This window comes from Chiloscyllium plagiosum, chromosome 11 (assembly GCF_004010195.1).
Source record: "Chiloscyllium plagiosum isolate BGI_BamShark_2017 chromosome 11, ASM401019v2, whole genome shotgun sequence".
NCBI classification, from domain to species: domain Eukaryota; kingdom Metazoa; phylum Chordata; class Chondrichthyes; order Orectolobiformes; family Hemiscylliidae; genus Chiloscyllium; species Chiloscyllium plagiosum.
Window position 1 is genome coordinate 74,869,708 of NC_057720.1, and position 17,175 is coordinate 74,886,882.

General features: G+C 41.6%; 1 protein-coding gene across 3 annotated transcripts in view; it reads left to right on the forward strand.

The window, feature by feature from the left end:
* Positions 1–17,175, forward strand: part of LOC122554576 (regulator of G-protein signaling 8-like) — a 41,463-nt gene that overhangs the window by 16,040 nt on the left and 8,248 nt on the right. For 2 of the 3 annotated variants that reach the window (XM_043699825.1, XM_043699826.1), the window contains exons 2-4: positions 2,067–2,155; positions 12,076–12,186; positions 15,706–15,767. In XM_043699825.1, the coding sequence (XP_043555760.1) occupies positions 2,067–2,155; positions 12,076–12,186; positions 15,706–15,767 (262 nt within the window). The remainder of the gene's footprint in view (positions 1–2,066; positions 2,156–12,075; positions 12,187–15,705; positions 15,768–17,175) is intronic. The other variant, XM_043699827.1, reaches the window with a different exon arrangement.

Consider the following 17,175-nt stretch of genomic DNA (forward strand, 5'->3'; position numbering starts at 1 on the left):
TTGTTATACTTAAAAATGATTTGAATCAAAATGTAGGTGATCAAATTCGTAAGTTGTCAGATGCATGAAAATTGACGGAGTTGCAGATAATGAGGGAGGTTGTCAAGGAATACAGCATGATATAGATCAATCGGAAATTTGATGGAGAAATGGCAAAGGGAACTTAATGTTGACAAGTGTGAGGTGATGCATTTTGGGAGGTCAAATGCGAGAGAAACGTACACAGTAAATGGCAAGGCATGTAGGAGGTACAGAGGGATCTTGGGGTGCGAGTCCAGAGCTCCCTGAAAGTGGTAACACAGGTGGACACGGTGGTAAAGAAGGCATACCGCATGCTTGCCTCCAATTGGCATCTTGGAGACTTGTGGAAAAGGTGCAAAACAGGTTTACCAGAATGTTGCCTGGATTGGAGTGTATTAGCTATAAGGAGAGGTTACACAAACTTTGATTATTTTTTACTAGAGTATTGGAGGCTGAGTGGGGACCTGATACAAGTATCTAAATTATGAGAGGCATGGGTAGGGTAGATAGTCAGAGTCTTTTTCCCAGGGTGAAAATGTCAAATACTTAGGGGAGTAGGTTTAAGGCAAAAGAGGGAAAGTTAAAAGGAGACACGCAAGGCACATTTTTTACACACAGAGTGACAGGTTCCTGAGCTGGTGATAGAAGCAGATACAATAGCTTCTGTTACATTTAAGAGGCATTTAGGCAGACACATGAACAAGCAGGGAATAGAGAGATACTGATCATGTGCAGGCAGATGGGACTAGTTCAGAATAGCATCGTAGTTGCCACAGACATGGTGGGCTGAAATGCCTGTGTCTGTGCTGTACTGTTCGATGTTCTATGTTCTATAATCTATGTTCTAAAAGACATCAGAATATCACCTCCTCCCTGCCCCCCCGCCACCCCAACCTCCAATTAGAATGCAGCCACTTTATGGTCCACAACCATATAGTGTCATCCAGCAAAGGGTTCTCCATAGTTTATGTGAAATAAGTTGTCCCGAATAGAAAACACTCTTACATGACTATCTAGTCTGTGACATTAATGTGGAATAGCAGTTTTAACATTAATGCTTTCTTCGGCATAGCAAATCTCTTGTGTTGTTCAATTGTAATAAACCCTGCACGGCCCATTTCTTGCTATCTTCTAAGTCCCCAAGAGGCCAATAGCATTTGCAGCTAATCACAAAATGCTTGTGACTGATGCCCGAGTGTTAGCTTCAAGCCATTTTCCATCAAATCTTTTATGTGTTCGTTATGAATCTCTCTCTTTTTGCAGTTGAGCTTTGAGTCTGGGCTATATTTAGCCATGTTTTTATCTCAGTGTTTTAGCCTTGAGGGAACAGTGATGTGATGGTTGACTTTTGCTTAATTAAGAATCTTCTCTCAGTTAGTGATCAACTCTCAGCATTGCTGCAAATCTGTTCTGCACAGCACTGCTGTCTACCTTACATTTTGCTGATGACATTCCTTAGTAAAGCAGCATTATCTTTATCTGATATAAATCCCAGCAAAGGGCACAATGGCTTCGGAACAACAAAATATATTTTATTCTGCAGCAGGACACAGAATGTTCTTGCTTTGAATACCATAAGAAGCTAAACTATCTATTTTGGCTAGTGTATGAGATACTGCTAACCTCTTGCAGTCCGGGGAGGAAAAACACAAATTATTCGGCATTCAAATGCAATGCAATTCATCCTGAAAACACTGATGAAAACAAATTGTTCCTATCCTAACTTCTGTCTATATAGCTGACAAGATCCAATCATTTTCAATAACAATAAAGCCACAGGATAAATAAAAGATCATGCGCCGTGGTAGGATAAGCTGCACACCGATCCCAGCAACTGAAAACAAAAATACACACAGCAGTTGGAACGGGTAATGTGGGGATAACAAACATTGTTGCGTTCCAGACAACACAGTGCCTTCCTCTCGTCAGTTGACATTCCTGTCGAGCGGAAAGCGCTTCAGAAAAAAGACTGCACTTGAAACCGTAGGCCGACGGGTGAGTTGGTGAGAGAGAAATCACACATCCTGCTTCTCCTATCTCCACAGCTCAGCTTGTCGCAGCTTCATACAGACAGCTTGCCCGACTGCAGAGTTTGCAGAGAGAAGCCCATCGAGAAAAGGAGCAGCGCGAAACAGTGAGTCCGTTTTATTTGGCTTGCGGCTGACCTTTCCCGATATGACAGCGTGTGGGCGCAGGTGTTGCTTTGGCTACGTCTGCTGCCCTCCCATTTCAATCAATTCTCCCAGAGCCAGGACAGGGCACTTACTCGGAACTGGCATCAATCTGACTGGGTCAAGTGTAATTCTGTATTTGACTAGATTCCCTCGTTGTCACTATATGAGCATCAGGCATTCAGTGGCAGATTATTCAGCTTTTCTTTTTCAAAGCTCAGTAGAAAATTTGGTGTCAAAAAGGCCAGGGAGCCCTGATTACTTAATATTCACTCAGTCTTTAACCAGGGGAATATTTTCTTTTAAATGTGCAAACTTATATTTTACATGCATCTAGCAAAGTCATTGTAACTGAACAGCATGTTGAAGGATGGCTTGATTTGCAGTTTGAGCTAATCATAACAAGGGAGATAATCTGGGCACGAGACTTGCCCAATACTTTAGCATAACGAAATCCAGTTGTGAGCTAGGGACACTTGCTGGCCTACATGTAGGGAGAACAGAATTGGGCTCAGTCATGCTCACTCTAGGTCAAATACTTGCTGGCAAGCAATATGGAGATTGATGCATGACGAATGGTCAATTCAAAATTATGTTGGGCAACAGGTAATATCATGTGCCCTACTAAGGAACATATCTAGTGAGAAAATCAAACACAAACTCTACAAAGATTATTAAAGCTGATGAAGGGATACGGATTGCGAAGATAATAGCCTATTGAATGAAAAACAAGTTGTGCGTGAGCAGCGTGCCAAAGTTAGGGACAATTTCCCAGTGATTATCCCATGCTGTGCTCACACTGGGAAGCAAGGATTCAGATATAGACTGATGAGGTTCGCAAATCTGTAATTGGTACCAAAATTGGGGGGCTACTAACTAATTCTGAGATCCAAAGAAAATTATTTTCAGCTAGTGATAAAGTAACAACTGGGCAAAACATATACAGCAGACAGAATCTCACATCAGTCATTTTGAGACAGTAAAAATAGCAATGTTTGCACCTACAATGCAGGAACATTGTATGGAAGACAACAGTTTTGAAAGAATTTAGGTCATACGATATTAAAAATATCACCTCAGTGAATGAGGCCAAAAAGAAAATAGTGGAATATTGGGTTTAAGGCAAGAAGTGTAGAATATATAATCTCAAACATAATGGTGAATTTATATTATATCTTGGTACGCTCACAAGAGGAGTGTTGCGTTCAAATTTAGAATCTATGGTAGAGACAGGATGCTGAGAAAATAGAAGGTGAGTATAGGATTGATTCAATAGGCTGCTATCTGCTATGAGGAAGTACAATTATGAAGAATGACTGAAGTTATTGTGGTTGTTTGCATAAAAGCGGAAGAGATCAAGGGATGACTCAATAAGAAGACATTAACAAATGGGAAGGGAAATTAAGAAGGAATGCTTTCTCACCGAATGTAAGCACAGGTCATATCGGATCATTTAAAAATAACAAGATGTAGTGAGTGTAACAAGGTCAGCCAGGTGGACTCATAGAATATGAGTTCCCTGATTGGGGCTGTTAACCTGATCCAATCAAGGACTCCTGGTTGACCGATATAGACAGGAGTGTCTGGGGTTCCGTTCACTCTGAGGCCTGGCTCTGAGGAAGCTGGATCATTATCAACGACTCTCCACTTGTGAATGGAGGATCACTTGGTGAGGGGATACTGGCTCTGTGGAGTTATTTTATAAGTAATTGAAAAAGAAGGTGTATGGGAAAAGAGCAGGGAAATGAGAGTAAGGACCTGCAAGACTGCACTAATAGATACAATACTGTCCTGTCCTCAGGTATTAATGATTTTACACAAAAATGTTGTGGGGCCAGAATACTCTGATGGAGCAGGACCCAATATACAATAGAGTTATGGTTATGTTAATGAAGATCCGGGTTACATAAATGAGGCTTAGCTGTCTGGGAATCATCTGCAAGTGACCTTAAATTCTGACAACAAATCAATCACTTTTATCGAGCTAACAGTGATTATGTTACCAATGTATCTCCTTTGTCAGTCTTGGTCAATCTTAAAACAGCCCAGCATGCAATGGACAGGTGCATGTGCTTTAGATGAAGATTCTTAGATGAACTTGCTCATTCAGTATTGTCAGGCTCCTTTGTGACTGCTGAGATTTCTTAGCCTATGTCCCTTGGCTAGGAGTCTGCAACCGGTCAGGTAGTGAACTGGGGTTGTAGGTGCTCTGGAGAGGGAGTGGGCTTCTGGCAATGGGATGCCATACCCATGGGACTCACCCAGTGGAAGGAGCGGTCTGCAGGTTGAGAGAAGTGGGAAAATGTGCTTGGAGATGGGGCTGATGAGATCCAAGGACTTCTTAGGGTGTGAGGGGGCAAAGAGGTAGTGAAGGTCTGCACCAAGGAGCTCAGAAAGGCCATATTTTAAACACTGATCTCAGTTCTTTTCTTGCAAGACCACCCTTACTTTAACTTCATATTGCAAAGTTGGACTGTGAGATTTGAATGTTAAGTAGATTTCCAACTCGATGGAACAGGAGAATGTCAATGGCCTCATTACAAATTTGGTGAATTGGAGCCTGAAAACTGTTTTCAGATTTTAAAAGCACATACACAAGTACGTATATGCACTCACAAACAAACATATGTATACGCATGCACACACACGTAAAAAAGTACATAAACATATGTACATGCAGCACACAAGCTTTGCTTAAAAATATAATTCTCATTTTCTAACAGCAAACACAATAATGTTTATCATCAATGATAACAGTTAGTTCTTTGAAGATTAAAGCTGCTTTTCTCCTCTACATTGTCTTGCTTAGCTTTCTTAGAGAAGCTTTATTGAAGCTGACTTGGTTTGGTCCCTTGAGAGTGGACATGAAGGCGAGGGAGAGAAAGCCAGGAAAATAGGGCTGAGCCAAATTGAGATGACCAACACATTCCCACCACCAGGGGCAGGGCTGGTAGAAGTGTATTAGCACCCGAGGTGACCACTGATTAAAGGAGAAGTTGATGAACAACAGTAGATCAAAGCTTTGCATTTTCACCACCGAAATCAGTTTGTTTACTCAGTTGGTTTCTTGAATAGTTCATTGAGTTCCCCAGTGGTTCCACTGGCCCAGCTGGAATCCTCAGAAGTAGACCACCACTACAAATGTGTAAGGCCTCTGACTAGGGTGCTCTGAATACAGCACCCACACACCACCCCAGGTAGCCCATCCCTGCAATAGCTTGTGGAGAGTCATCAGCCATCCTGCTCCACTTCCAAAAGAAGGGCCCACAATCTGCAAGGTGACTCCCAAATGATTCACTTAGAGGGGATTAAGCTATTAAATTTTATGCCCCTTATAATTTTGCAGTTTAAATGTCTGCCTTCAATTGCGTCTGATTTTAAGATGCCATCACGGTTCCCAATCCGTCTCAGCGGTGTCCATCTCTACAGTTGGAGATGCCATGGCTGCAGAGCTACCTGCCCTCTGAAAGGCCTTGCCAATTTGATGGGCACCTCCAAGAGGATGGTGGAGATGTTCTCATGGTCAAAGCCCATGGTCAGGGCTCCGATGTTGTGGGAAAATCCAATGCTCAATCTGTTTCTAACAAGAAAATTGTGTTTCACTTAAAACTCCAAGTACTCCAGAGTTGTGGCTTTGGCCTGCACCTTGTCTCTGAGCTACAAGTTCCAGCTCATCACTCCAGAACATGATGATCAAGTTATGTATGTTCATAATGAGGCAAACAGGTTTACATTTCTACATAAACCTCTCTGTTGTCTCTTCGTTTAAACAATCCTTAAAACATTGTTATTCCCAACATTCTAAGCACCTGTCCAAATATCTCCTTCCCAGATTCCTAACTCTAATGCTTCAAATGAAATACCTTTGGGTTTTTTTTTAATCTAAGATGCCACAGACATCTTGTAATTACAGTGTTTAGAAAATGGCCTCTTCGATGAGAATCTGTTATTGTGAGAGAGGTGATCACCCTGACAAGAAATGTTTAAGTAGTAAGAAAGAGAACCAAGAACCTTCTTCATTGTGACCTGATCTTTCTTTAGTTCATTACTGGATAGTCAAAGCAGTCTAGTCTATGCAGGATTTGAACATAACATGCAACCGCAAGGATATTTGAACTGGTGTGTTCATCTCTACTCAAACTTGTTTGGCCAGCAGAGTGTTAGACACATTCAGAAATTCATTGCCATACCAAGTATGCAAATCAAGTTATCCAGAAATTTGCACCATTGTCCATTGGTTAACTGCTTCCCCCACTTCAGTAAAGAGCCTAATTTTCTCCAAACCACAGATTTAAAAGCAGATTGGCAAAGGTCCATACCAATAAGTTTCCATTTGGATTTGCAACTGAAAAACAAGTTGGTGAAATGGTAAAGTTTACCAGTGTGACACAGATCATCTTCCCATTGCATCTCTGGCCACACTACACATTCCTGTGTTGACCTTGAAGCATTGACCAGAACCAAATGCTGCTATATTTATGATATTATAGAGGACGGTGCGATGGTTCAGTAGTTAGCACCGCTGCCTCACAGTGCCAGAGATCCGGGTTTGATTCCAGCCTCGGATGACTGTCTATGTGGAGTTTGCACATTCTCCCTGTGTCTGCGTGGGTTTCCTCTGGATGCTCCGGTTTCCTCCCGCAATCCAAAGATATGCAGATCAGGTAAATTGGCCGTGCTAAATTGCCCATAGTGTTAGGTACATTAGTCAGGAGTAAATGTAGGGGAATGGGTCTGGGTGGGTTACTCTTCAGAGGGTCGGTGTGGACTTGTTGTGCCGAAAGGCCTGTTTCCACACTGTAGGGAAGCTAATCTAATCTAAATGTATTACCAAGCAATCTGAAGGCAGATCAGAATCAACAGGTGCCTGATGCAGTAAGAGATCAAGCACTTTGATTCCCCTCGTATCATTGCATTAACCATCATTATTATCCAATGATATCAAATAATTGGCGACCATGATGGTCAAATTCCAGCACAGTTCAGGTCAAGGCTTTCTGTCTTTCCCTGCTCTCTCTCTACTGGACTTATTCAGTATCCCAGGGCTACTTAGTGTTACAATTTTAACCTAGCCTACAGGACTATAATGCTGAAATATAATTTTTATAGCCCAGTCACTACCGATATCATCAGGTTCCAGACTGTCACATTTGCTTAAAATTAACTCCTTGGTGTCTGCCAAGGGGTAATGTTTACCATCTCCCTTCTCCAAACATGCTCCTGAGATTTGCTCTTTGATTGTGGTGAAATTGCATTTGCAATTCATTCCATCTCACATTTGATCTTTTTGCTTTTATATTTTGTTATCCTTCTTCTCTCATGCTGTCACCTCTCATTCTCTCTCTTGTTGTAATTTGGTGATCTTACTTGCTGTGGCTTGCCAAGTCATTTCTTCCATGTGTCTCTTCTTCTCACAGCTGGGCAGACCAATTCTTTTGACTGTATGCCAGAAAATATGGAGAATATATTGCCCTATGGAGAATGCATTTGCCCCAATGCACTGCAGCAATGCATTGCTCAGGCCTTGGGGTTCCCACAACCAAAGTCCCAGTAACAATCCAGGTCTGAGGTGCTGAAACCAAGGCTTACATAGAACATAGAACATACAACAATACAGCACAGAACAAGCCCTTCGGCCCACGATGTTGTGCCGAATATTTGTCCTAGCTTAAGCACCTATCCATGTACCTATCCAATTGCCGCTTAAAGGTCACCATGTGTCCGTCAAAGACCACTATAAAAAAAAGCAGTGTCGTCAAATGTCTGGGAGCTTCCTGATTGGGAAATGTGCATGTTAAATGGGCAAAAAATGGTGGGAAACTGTAGGAAGGGAGGAAATGGTGCATCATTAAGAAAATAACAAAAATACTCACAGAACCCAACACAGAGCAGCTGGTATGAAATATCATGGCTACTGTTTTATTAATTGCTAAGGGGAAATGATATGTTACATAAGGCATAAGAGGATGTGCACAACATGAAACATATTAATGAAGGGAACTCAAGCCAACATGTGCCAAGTTCACTAAAAAAGGGAATGTGAAGTGGATTCAACCTGCAGTATAAACAGTGCTTCATTGTTCAGCTGTCTCCCGACCTCTTCCAAAGATATGTTTTCACATTATATAATCACACTTGTCGCAGGCTTCAGCAATTACCATTATTTTTGAGGTTAAAAGCACAACTGCTTTCATTCCAAGCTGGTGGGATGGGACTAAGAAAGTACACAGAGTTCACAGTGAGGCCAGTCATTACAATTTAAAACTAACAAAAACAAGATATAATGCTTTTTGTACTTGTCATTTTCACCCTTCCCAGTAACCAAGCAAGATGCAGGAAATATGAAAATGCAACTCTCACCCACATTACTACTCCATTGACATTCAATATATAATTAAGTGACTTGCTCCTTTGTATTACATCCCACGTGCAGTTCATTAATCTTCCAGTATTCATTTTTCACATTCACATCAAACATCTACTCAGCCACTTGAAGGAGCAGCAATGAAAATCAGATACTGTGACATGGTAGGGTCCACAAGTGTTCTCAAGGAGTTGGCTGTCACTATGATACCAAAAAGGATAGACTTTATACTGTGCGCAAAGCCCTATGCCTAGTTAGTGCCAAGCTCCTTTGGCATCCTCGACATTTCATTTCATTTGCTGGCAAGCCAGCCAATGCATCCGGCATACCCAGCAGCTTCATTCAGTAGCCTGTCCCATCGTAGTGATTCAGTACATGCCCTGAATCAGAACTCCAACGCAACCTCATCCTCTTGAGAGTTGGCACCTTTCAAATCTTTGGTTTTAGCTGGCTTGATCCAGTTGTTCTATTGCCTGCAGATCACACCTATATGCCATCATCTAAAGTACATGCAGTCTTAGAGTCTGAGATTACCTACAGTGTGGAAACAGGCCATTTGGCCCAACAAGTCCACACTGACCCTCCAAAGGGTAACCCACCTAGACCTATTCCCCTTCATTTACCCCTGACTAATTCACCTAACACGACGGGCAATTATAGCACGGCCAATTCACCTAACTACAATCGTTGGACTGTGGGAGGAAACCCATGCAGTCAATGGGAGAATGTGCAAACTCCACACGGACAGTCACCCGAGGCAGGAATTGAACCTGGGTCCCTGGTACAGTGAGGCAACAGTGCTAACCACTGAGCCACCATGCTGTCTGTATAGGTGGAGTGTAAGATTGAATGACAATGTTACATCATCAGGCATTTTATTCTCATGGTACACTGTCTGGGTGGTAGCAGTGAAAGAAGAAAGGCAGAAGGTTGGAGGAAGAGGAGGCAAGAGGTATGTGCCTTAGATATTGTGCACTGAGGGAGAAGTGGGAAGTGAAAGTGTGTAGTTGGCAGGAACACTTCAATATGTTCCCTGGTATTGTTACTGGCAACAGCTTTTGGCTAGGCCACTCCAATGGTAGCGAATGCTATATCCTCCACTAGGCTTTCAGCATGCAATCGTATAACAAAGACTGTCAGCAAGAGTGGTGCTATGTGATTGGGGAAATTGGCCGTCATGGTTGATTTTTCTATTCATTCTGAGAATGTGGGCTTCGCTGGTTTGGCCAGCATTTATTGCCTAGCCCCAGTTGCCTTTCAGAATGTGGTGGTGAGCTGCAGTCCATTTGGTGTAGGGAGATCTACAATGCTGTTAGGGAGGGAGCTCCAGGATTTTAACTCCGTAGCATTGAAGAAACAGCAATATATTTCCCCATTAGACTGTAAATGTCTTGAAGAGGAACTTTCACATGGTAGTATTCCCATGTATTTCCTGCCCTTGTCCTTCTCAGTGGTAGCGTTTGTGGTTTGGCAGGTGCTGTCTAAATAGGCTTGGTGAATTTTTGCAGATAATAGATAGTATACACTGCTGCTACTGATCATCTGTCGTGGAGGGAGTGGATATTTGGGGATGACACGCCAGTTGAATGAATTGCTTTGTCCTGTTTGGTGTCAAGCTTCTGAATGTTGGAGCTACACCCATTCAGGCAAGTGGGGAGCATTCTACCACACTCCTGACTCATGCCTTGTCGATAGTTGATAGGCTTTGGAGAGTCAGAAGGTGAGTTATTTGCTGCAGTATTCCTAGCCTCTGACCTGCTCTTGCAGCAACAGTATTCATACAGCTAACCCAGTTGAATTTCTGCTCAATGGTAGCCGCCATGATGTTGATTATGTGGTTCAGTGATGAAAATGCCTAATTGAATGTCCAAGGATCATAGTTAGATTCTCTCTTGTTGGAGATGGTCATTGCCTTGCACCTGTGTGGCACAAATGTTACTTGTCACATGTTAGCCAAAGCTTGGATGTTGCCCAGTCTCCCCAATGTAGAGGATACCGCATCGGAAGCAACGTACACAATAAATTATATGAGTGGATGTGCAAGTAAAACTTTGATGGATGTGGAAGGCTCCTTTAGGGCCTTGGATGGAGGTGAGGGAGGAGGTGTGGGCACAGGTTTTACAGTTCCTGCGATGGCAGGGGAAAGTGCCAGGATCCAGGGGCGTTCTGTCCTTGTTATGGTTGGAGGGGTGGGGTCTGAGGGCGGAGGTGCGGGATATAGACGAGATGCGTTGGAGGGCATCTTTAACCACGTGGGAAGGGAAATTATGGTCTCTAAAGAAGGAGGCCATCTGGTGTGATATTTTTCTATGTATATCACCGGCCATGTAATCCTTCATGGTGAATAAGTTCTCATATATCTCTCCAGTATGTGTATGTTTTTAAATTTAAATTAAACTTACTTATATTCAGCCCTCAAAGGCTAACTGCTGAAACAGATGCTGTCAAAAATTACCTGGCATCTTGTTAATTCCCCAAAACAATTTTAACAGAGGTTGTTTCTGCGATACTCACAAAAGTCAGGTACCCTACTGTGTTGAAATGAGCTGATGCATATTTATCACTCAGTTAAGTGATGTGGAGCATGAGACAAAATGAGCAAATTCAGTACAAAGCACTTTAGAGGTGGTTTCACGTACTGCACAACCCAATGGACACAGATCATGCTATAGAACAATGATATTCAGACCTTCAACAAAGGAATTTCACTAAGAAAGGCCATGGTGAAGGGCATTATGTGCCACGGGGCTGCTAACTGATATAACTCATGGTAGCTTATATTAGAATGTAAATAGTTTTTTAATAGTGTTCCCATTTTTGCATTTCGGTGGAGGTACTTAAGAGTACAACGCTGAAATGAGAAATTTGATACTGTTATTGTTTTTGCTGTAATGTCCAACTTGAACTGTTTTGCCAGGTACTTTATAGATAATTTCTGTATATCTTGAAAATAAGGGACAGAAAATCTTTTTGTAAGTATTGTATTGATTTGATTTATAAATCTGTTTGGCTTGTCTACTGCCTACTGTGCAGTAATAATCTAAAAGGTCTATACTTATCTCTCTTGTGATAGTACCACAGATTTAACCATGCCTTTTATCTTTGCATTCAAACCATGTTTACGAACGTTGTTACAAACAGCAATAGATTTTAGATAATGGTTCTTCTGTACATATTGTATCTAGTTATTCCTTTGCTGATTTGAATGCTATTTCTGGCTAATTTGAGCAGGCATAGAGGGTGACTTCGCAGATTAACATATAAAAACCCAGCCTGTTTAACATCTCTTCTTGTATTGCTACTGAAGTACAAAAATATAGAATAAGCTGCCGTCTGGTCCTCTCCCTCATTTATACAATGGGACAAAATCAAAATTTACCCCAGGCGCATTCATGACTTCATAATATTTCAGGAGCTTTGAAGCAAACCTTATGAATCTTATTTGCTCGTGAAAGATATCATGTTGCAACTCATTGGCAATGCCTTTCAAAGGTGGATTGTTGCTGTGTCTTTCCACAGGGCCAGAGCAATGAAAACCCGACTGGGCTGCTTATCGCAGAAGTCTGACTCCTACAGTGATTTCAGCTCTTTTCTGCCCAATAAGCACGAGAAGCCGATGAGGTGCATGAAGTGAGTGATATTTTTTTAAAAATTCGGGATGGAGTCAGGGTGGGCAGAGAATAAATCAACAATTCTAACTGTACAAAGAGGCTTTTGGCATTCCTGGGAAATTTGCTTTGTCAAACGGCAGAGAGAAGTGGGCATCATTTTCAATGCAACATCATGTTCTAGTGCTGACAGGATATCGTCCAACCAGTTTGCATCAGTGCGCCAATTGTTTGTCAACAGAATGAGGAAAGGCTTGCCAGGCCATAACACAGTGCCTCTTTAGAAGTGACTCAGTTGCAGTAATTCATTGCCATTCATTAAACCACTCATAACTTATAGCTGTAAAGCCGGTCTCTTCACTTCAATCAAGCTCATCACTTTATTTTAACATTGAAACCGCTCAGTCGGGGGAACCTGGAATTCGCTGCCAATTTTGAGTCAATTGACATTTCTCAAGTCAAGAACTGAAAAATATTGTTAGCTAGCTATCTCAGCTGATGTGGATCCAAAGCGAATGAGTTAAAATGAGGTGGAGATCAGCCATGACCCGATTAAATGTTGGCAGGAGCTAGATGGGCTGAAAGGCCTACTCCTATTCCTCATTTTTTATTTTTCCTTATGAGTGCAGAACTCAAATTTTCTTAAAAGACACAGATTGACAAGTTAATAAACCAGCCAGGGAAACAAATTCTGGAAAATTCTGAGCGCTGTTGAATCTGAATCTTCAGAAATGGATGTTTTCTTTGCCCCATCAATCATTCCTGTCTGTGATGAAAGGCAGAGCTGAACGAAATTAGTAAAATAGGAGTCACTTCTCCTTCAGTGATCAGAAGCAGATGTACAGACTGTAATATGCAATAATTCTCAGTCATTAGTCCTTTCGGCAACAACAGAAAATGGAAAGTTCTGTCTGACAGGCCATCAAATTATAATATTATGTTTGAGAGATAATAGAATATCAGGTTCACTGTTAACACCACTGGGCATGAGTGTATGGGAGCAGTAATTGCAGAGCAGAATAATGCAGAGGCAAGTCTGTATGGACTGGTTGGATTGCAATTGGGTCAGCTTACCCGGAGAAAGTTTCGGGGAGCAGCTACTGTACAGACTGAGGTAAAATAAAAACACAAAGACCATCTCGCACTCACCCCTCCTCCAGTCCCAGCCAGGCCACTTAATGCTGCCCAAACAACCCCAATGGCTCCTTATGCCTCTCATACCCCTGTGATACCCTCCCACCCATTCATCATTGTCCGTCATGCTACTTATGTCAGGCTATGGCACTTACAAGCCCATTCACCTGTATTGTTGTGTTGCCATAGTCTTGTGCTCTCTCATTAGAAAGAGACAACTGGTAGTGATTTAACCTGAGGGCCAGCATATCTCAGGTGAGGGAAGAGGTTGAGAAGGAGAGTCCTTCATGGCATCCTCAGCTAGTTATTGAAGCTGTTGGTATCAACTGCTTTGCAAACCAATCATCCAGCCAAGGGTAGAGTGACAATAAACTGCAGAGTGACGGTTGGGGATGTAAAGTAAAGCTCATTATATTATAAAAGTATTTATATGCACAATAATGTTAATAAACCCCTTTTCAATGTAACCTAATGGAAGTGTCAATCATCCAGATGCTTTGAAGTTTCAATAGCTGAAATTGGAAGCACTTGATAACTCTTAACTTTGTGAAAGTAAACTTTGTGCAATTGATAATAGAAATCAGATAACCAAAGATGGCACTCGAGCAGGAGCTCACATATTTCAAGAGAATGATTCGTAGCTGGTCTCTCAGCCTTGAATACATAATGAGGCATTGCAGGATAAGGGTTCATGGGTGTGGAACAACATAGTCTCATATGAAAAGGCATAAGGGTAGATGGAGAGGCAAAGCCAGGCCTGGCGAATCATAAGGGACCATCAAATGGGGGAGGGGAACAGGCTGGCAATGAAGAGGATCTTGTGAAATTACCTTCCAAAACATTTGCTGATGCGGACAGTGGTCCACAACAACTCAGAGGTGCTATGAACCATGATTCTTAAAAGTTACCCTGACTCTGTGGAAATCAATGGTGCAAGGACGTGTTTAGCTCTGTATTGGAGCTGGCCAGATCAGCAGTGCTAGCTGTAGATTTGTGACCCAAACCGACCTACACCCTTAAAGGGTTCAAGAAAACTGGAAAGCCCAGGAATGGTATGGGGGATCCTTCTTCGGAACAAATTAAATGTTTATGATTCAAAACAATGAAAGATACAAATGAGAAGCTAACTTGATGATCAGGGCTGGCACTGGAACTGAAAAGTCATTGTTGCTGTCAAAGAATTTCACTAAATGTACAAAACAGAAATACAGTTTCAGAAAAGCAAGACGCCAAATAGCTGGCCAAAAAGAGGCGAAGGATGTAGAACAGTCTATAATAGAAGAAAAATCTAATACTTCCCTCGGTGAAGTGATTGATCCAGGCCTTATATTTTAACAAGGCAATGGTTATATCAAAGGTCATGTGACAAATTTCAAGTTAGTCACGAGGGTATGTGTCATTTTTTTGACATGACCATGGATAAAAATTCCTGAGGACCTACGGACATATTGAACTTTCAATTCCAGCATTTTGTTTTAAAGGACATACAGCCCAAAGGTTCAGTGGTAAATTTACTAAATGGAATAAAACAACAAAAGCACAATGTCATTAATGAGATAAGAGCTTGATAATTCTGAGGACTGGCATTAAGTACCACCCACTATCAGCATCTTAGAACGTGTGAGACCTAAGATCTGGTTCTCCTGAAAGCCTCTGGAACACTCTATTATATCAATGTAACCTGTAACTGATTGCTAACAAGCAGCAAAATGTATTGTGTAAACTACAAAAGAGGAAGTGCTTTTATTTCTATCAACTTACATCAAACGGATCCTGTAGTTGAATGATGGCAGCTACCTTCATCGTGAGCAGTGTAGTGAGCTGGCATACCCACACAACAGAGCTGTGGCAGAATGTGAAATGTGACATGCAAAAAATGCACAGAAAGCACATGAAGAGGGAAGGCTTTTTTTTCACAAGAACAGAAACAAAGTCAAATGTATGAAAATAGTTAAGAATACATTTACAGACCTGCACAACACATACAGCAGTTTTTAGAATGCATTGTAATTATTAAAATTGGAAACCATTGTCACAACATACTATTACCCGTGCAACTAAGGTAACAAGTGCTTTAAGTAGGTATGTTTATTTTCCTCACATTCAATGTAACTTAACATAAGGCTCAATAAGTGCTTGAGGGAGATAAGAATAGAAGGACTTATTGATAAAGTGAGGTGAAGTAAGATGAGTAGGAGACTAGCATGAAGAGTTAACAGTGGCTCAGAGCTGTTTCTGTGCTATAGAATTTTGTGCAACATCTTGAGTTAAGAAAAGGATACTCAGTGGATGCTGCAAGTATATTACATGACATATTAGCATAGGAATTACGCTTGCTGAAAAACTGGTGCTAAATTAGGATGACTTTCTTGGATAATAATTATTATTCTCCTCTGGATTTTCCAAGGCTGTCCACAGAAGAAGCTGTGCAATGGACTGAATCATTCAGTCTCCTTCTGGCTAATAAGTGTAAGTACAATAATGCACCATCTGGAACAAATGTACAAAGGTAGTAATGAGGATTAAAGCTTCATTCCAGAACTGATCATAGCAATATAATGAAAAGAGAATGAGCTCAAATGAGATGAAATCACTCCTAAACACATTTATAATTTTATTGTACTTTTATGATTAAAAAAAAAATTATATGCTTTTACGTTTTAAAATCTTTTTGCCTTTTCTTTACACAATGGGAGCTCTTAACTGTTCGAAGTGAATGCTGGTGCCTGGGATGAATGGGACGGATATTTAGATCTGAATCCTGACAGCAATGCAACACAAATGCAGCCATTTCTTGTTCAATCAGTGTGTGTGATAGGTGTTGGCTGATTATTTAAGAGCCAGGTCTGAAGTTTAAAAATGAGATTGGGACTCACAGTTTAGGAAAATAGAAAATGGGAGCAGGAGTGGGATCAAATGGCCTTGCCATTCAATATAATCGTGGTTATTCATCCAACTCAGTACCCAGTTCCCAATTTCTCCTGTAACCTTTGATCCCATTAGCCCTAAGAACTATATCAAAAGTCTTCTTGAAAACATTCAATGTTTTGGCCTCAACTGCTTTCAGTGGCCAAGAATTCTGTAGGCTCACCACTCTCTGGGTGAAGAAATTTCTCATCTCAGTCCTAAATGGCTTACCTGTGAACTTAAACTATTACACCCGGTTGTGGATTCCGGAAACATCTTTCCTGAATCTACCCTGTCTAGTCCTGTCAGAAGTTTACAGGTTTCTACAAGACTTTCCTCCCCATTCTTGTAAACACCAGTGAATATAGCCCTAACTGATCCAGACCCTCTTCATACATCAGCCCACCGTCCCAGCAATTAGTCTGATAAACCTTCATTGCACTCTCTCCAGAACCAGAACTTCCTTCCTCAAGAAAGCAGACAAAAACTGCATACAATACTCCAGGTATCTTTACATTATTACATGATGATGGTGATGATTATTTTTATTACACGGGTTAGAAATGGTTAACCCTCGAGTGGCCGTGATGCAGTGCTGACCTGTGCAATGACACTCTAGAGGGGTTTAGATCTGGCAGTTTAGCGGCCATGTGAATTTGATGGCTGTCAAATGGGTTTATAGGGCTGGGGAGCTGAAGACTCTTTTCCCTGATTCCTCCTCGAGGAATATCAGATCACACCTCCCAATCATGAAAGACCTCTGGGCTGGATCTTCCCAACCTCCCACCCCAGGCCAACTGTCCTTAGTCACCAGGTTGGTCATCCTGTCTCAACACTTTCCAGACTTACCCATCCCTCTTATCTCTCTGATGAACACCCCTCCACCAGCAATCTGGAGCCTCAGCCCAGCCCTCCCTATACATATTGTCACCCAGAATGATTTCGGAGATAGATCACACCAAAGAAATTT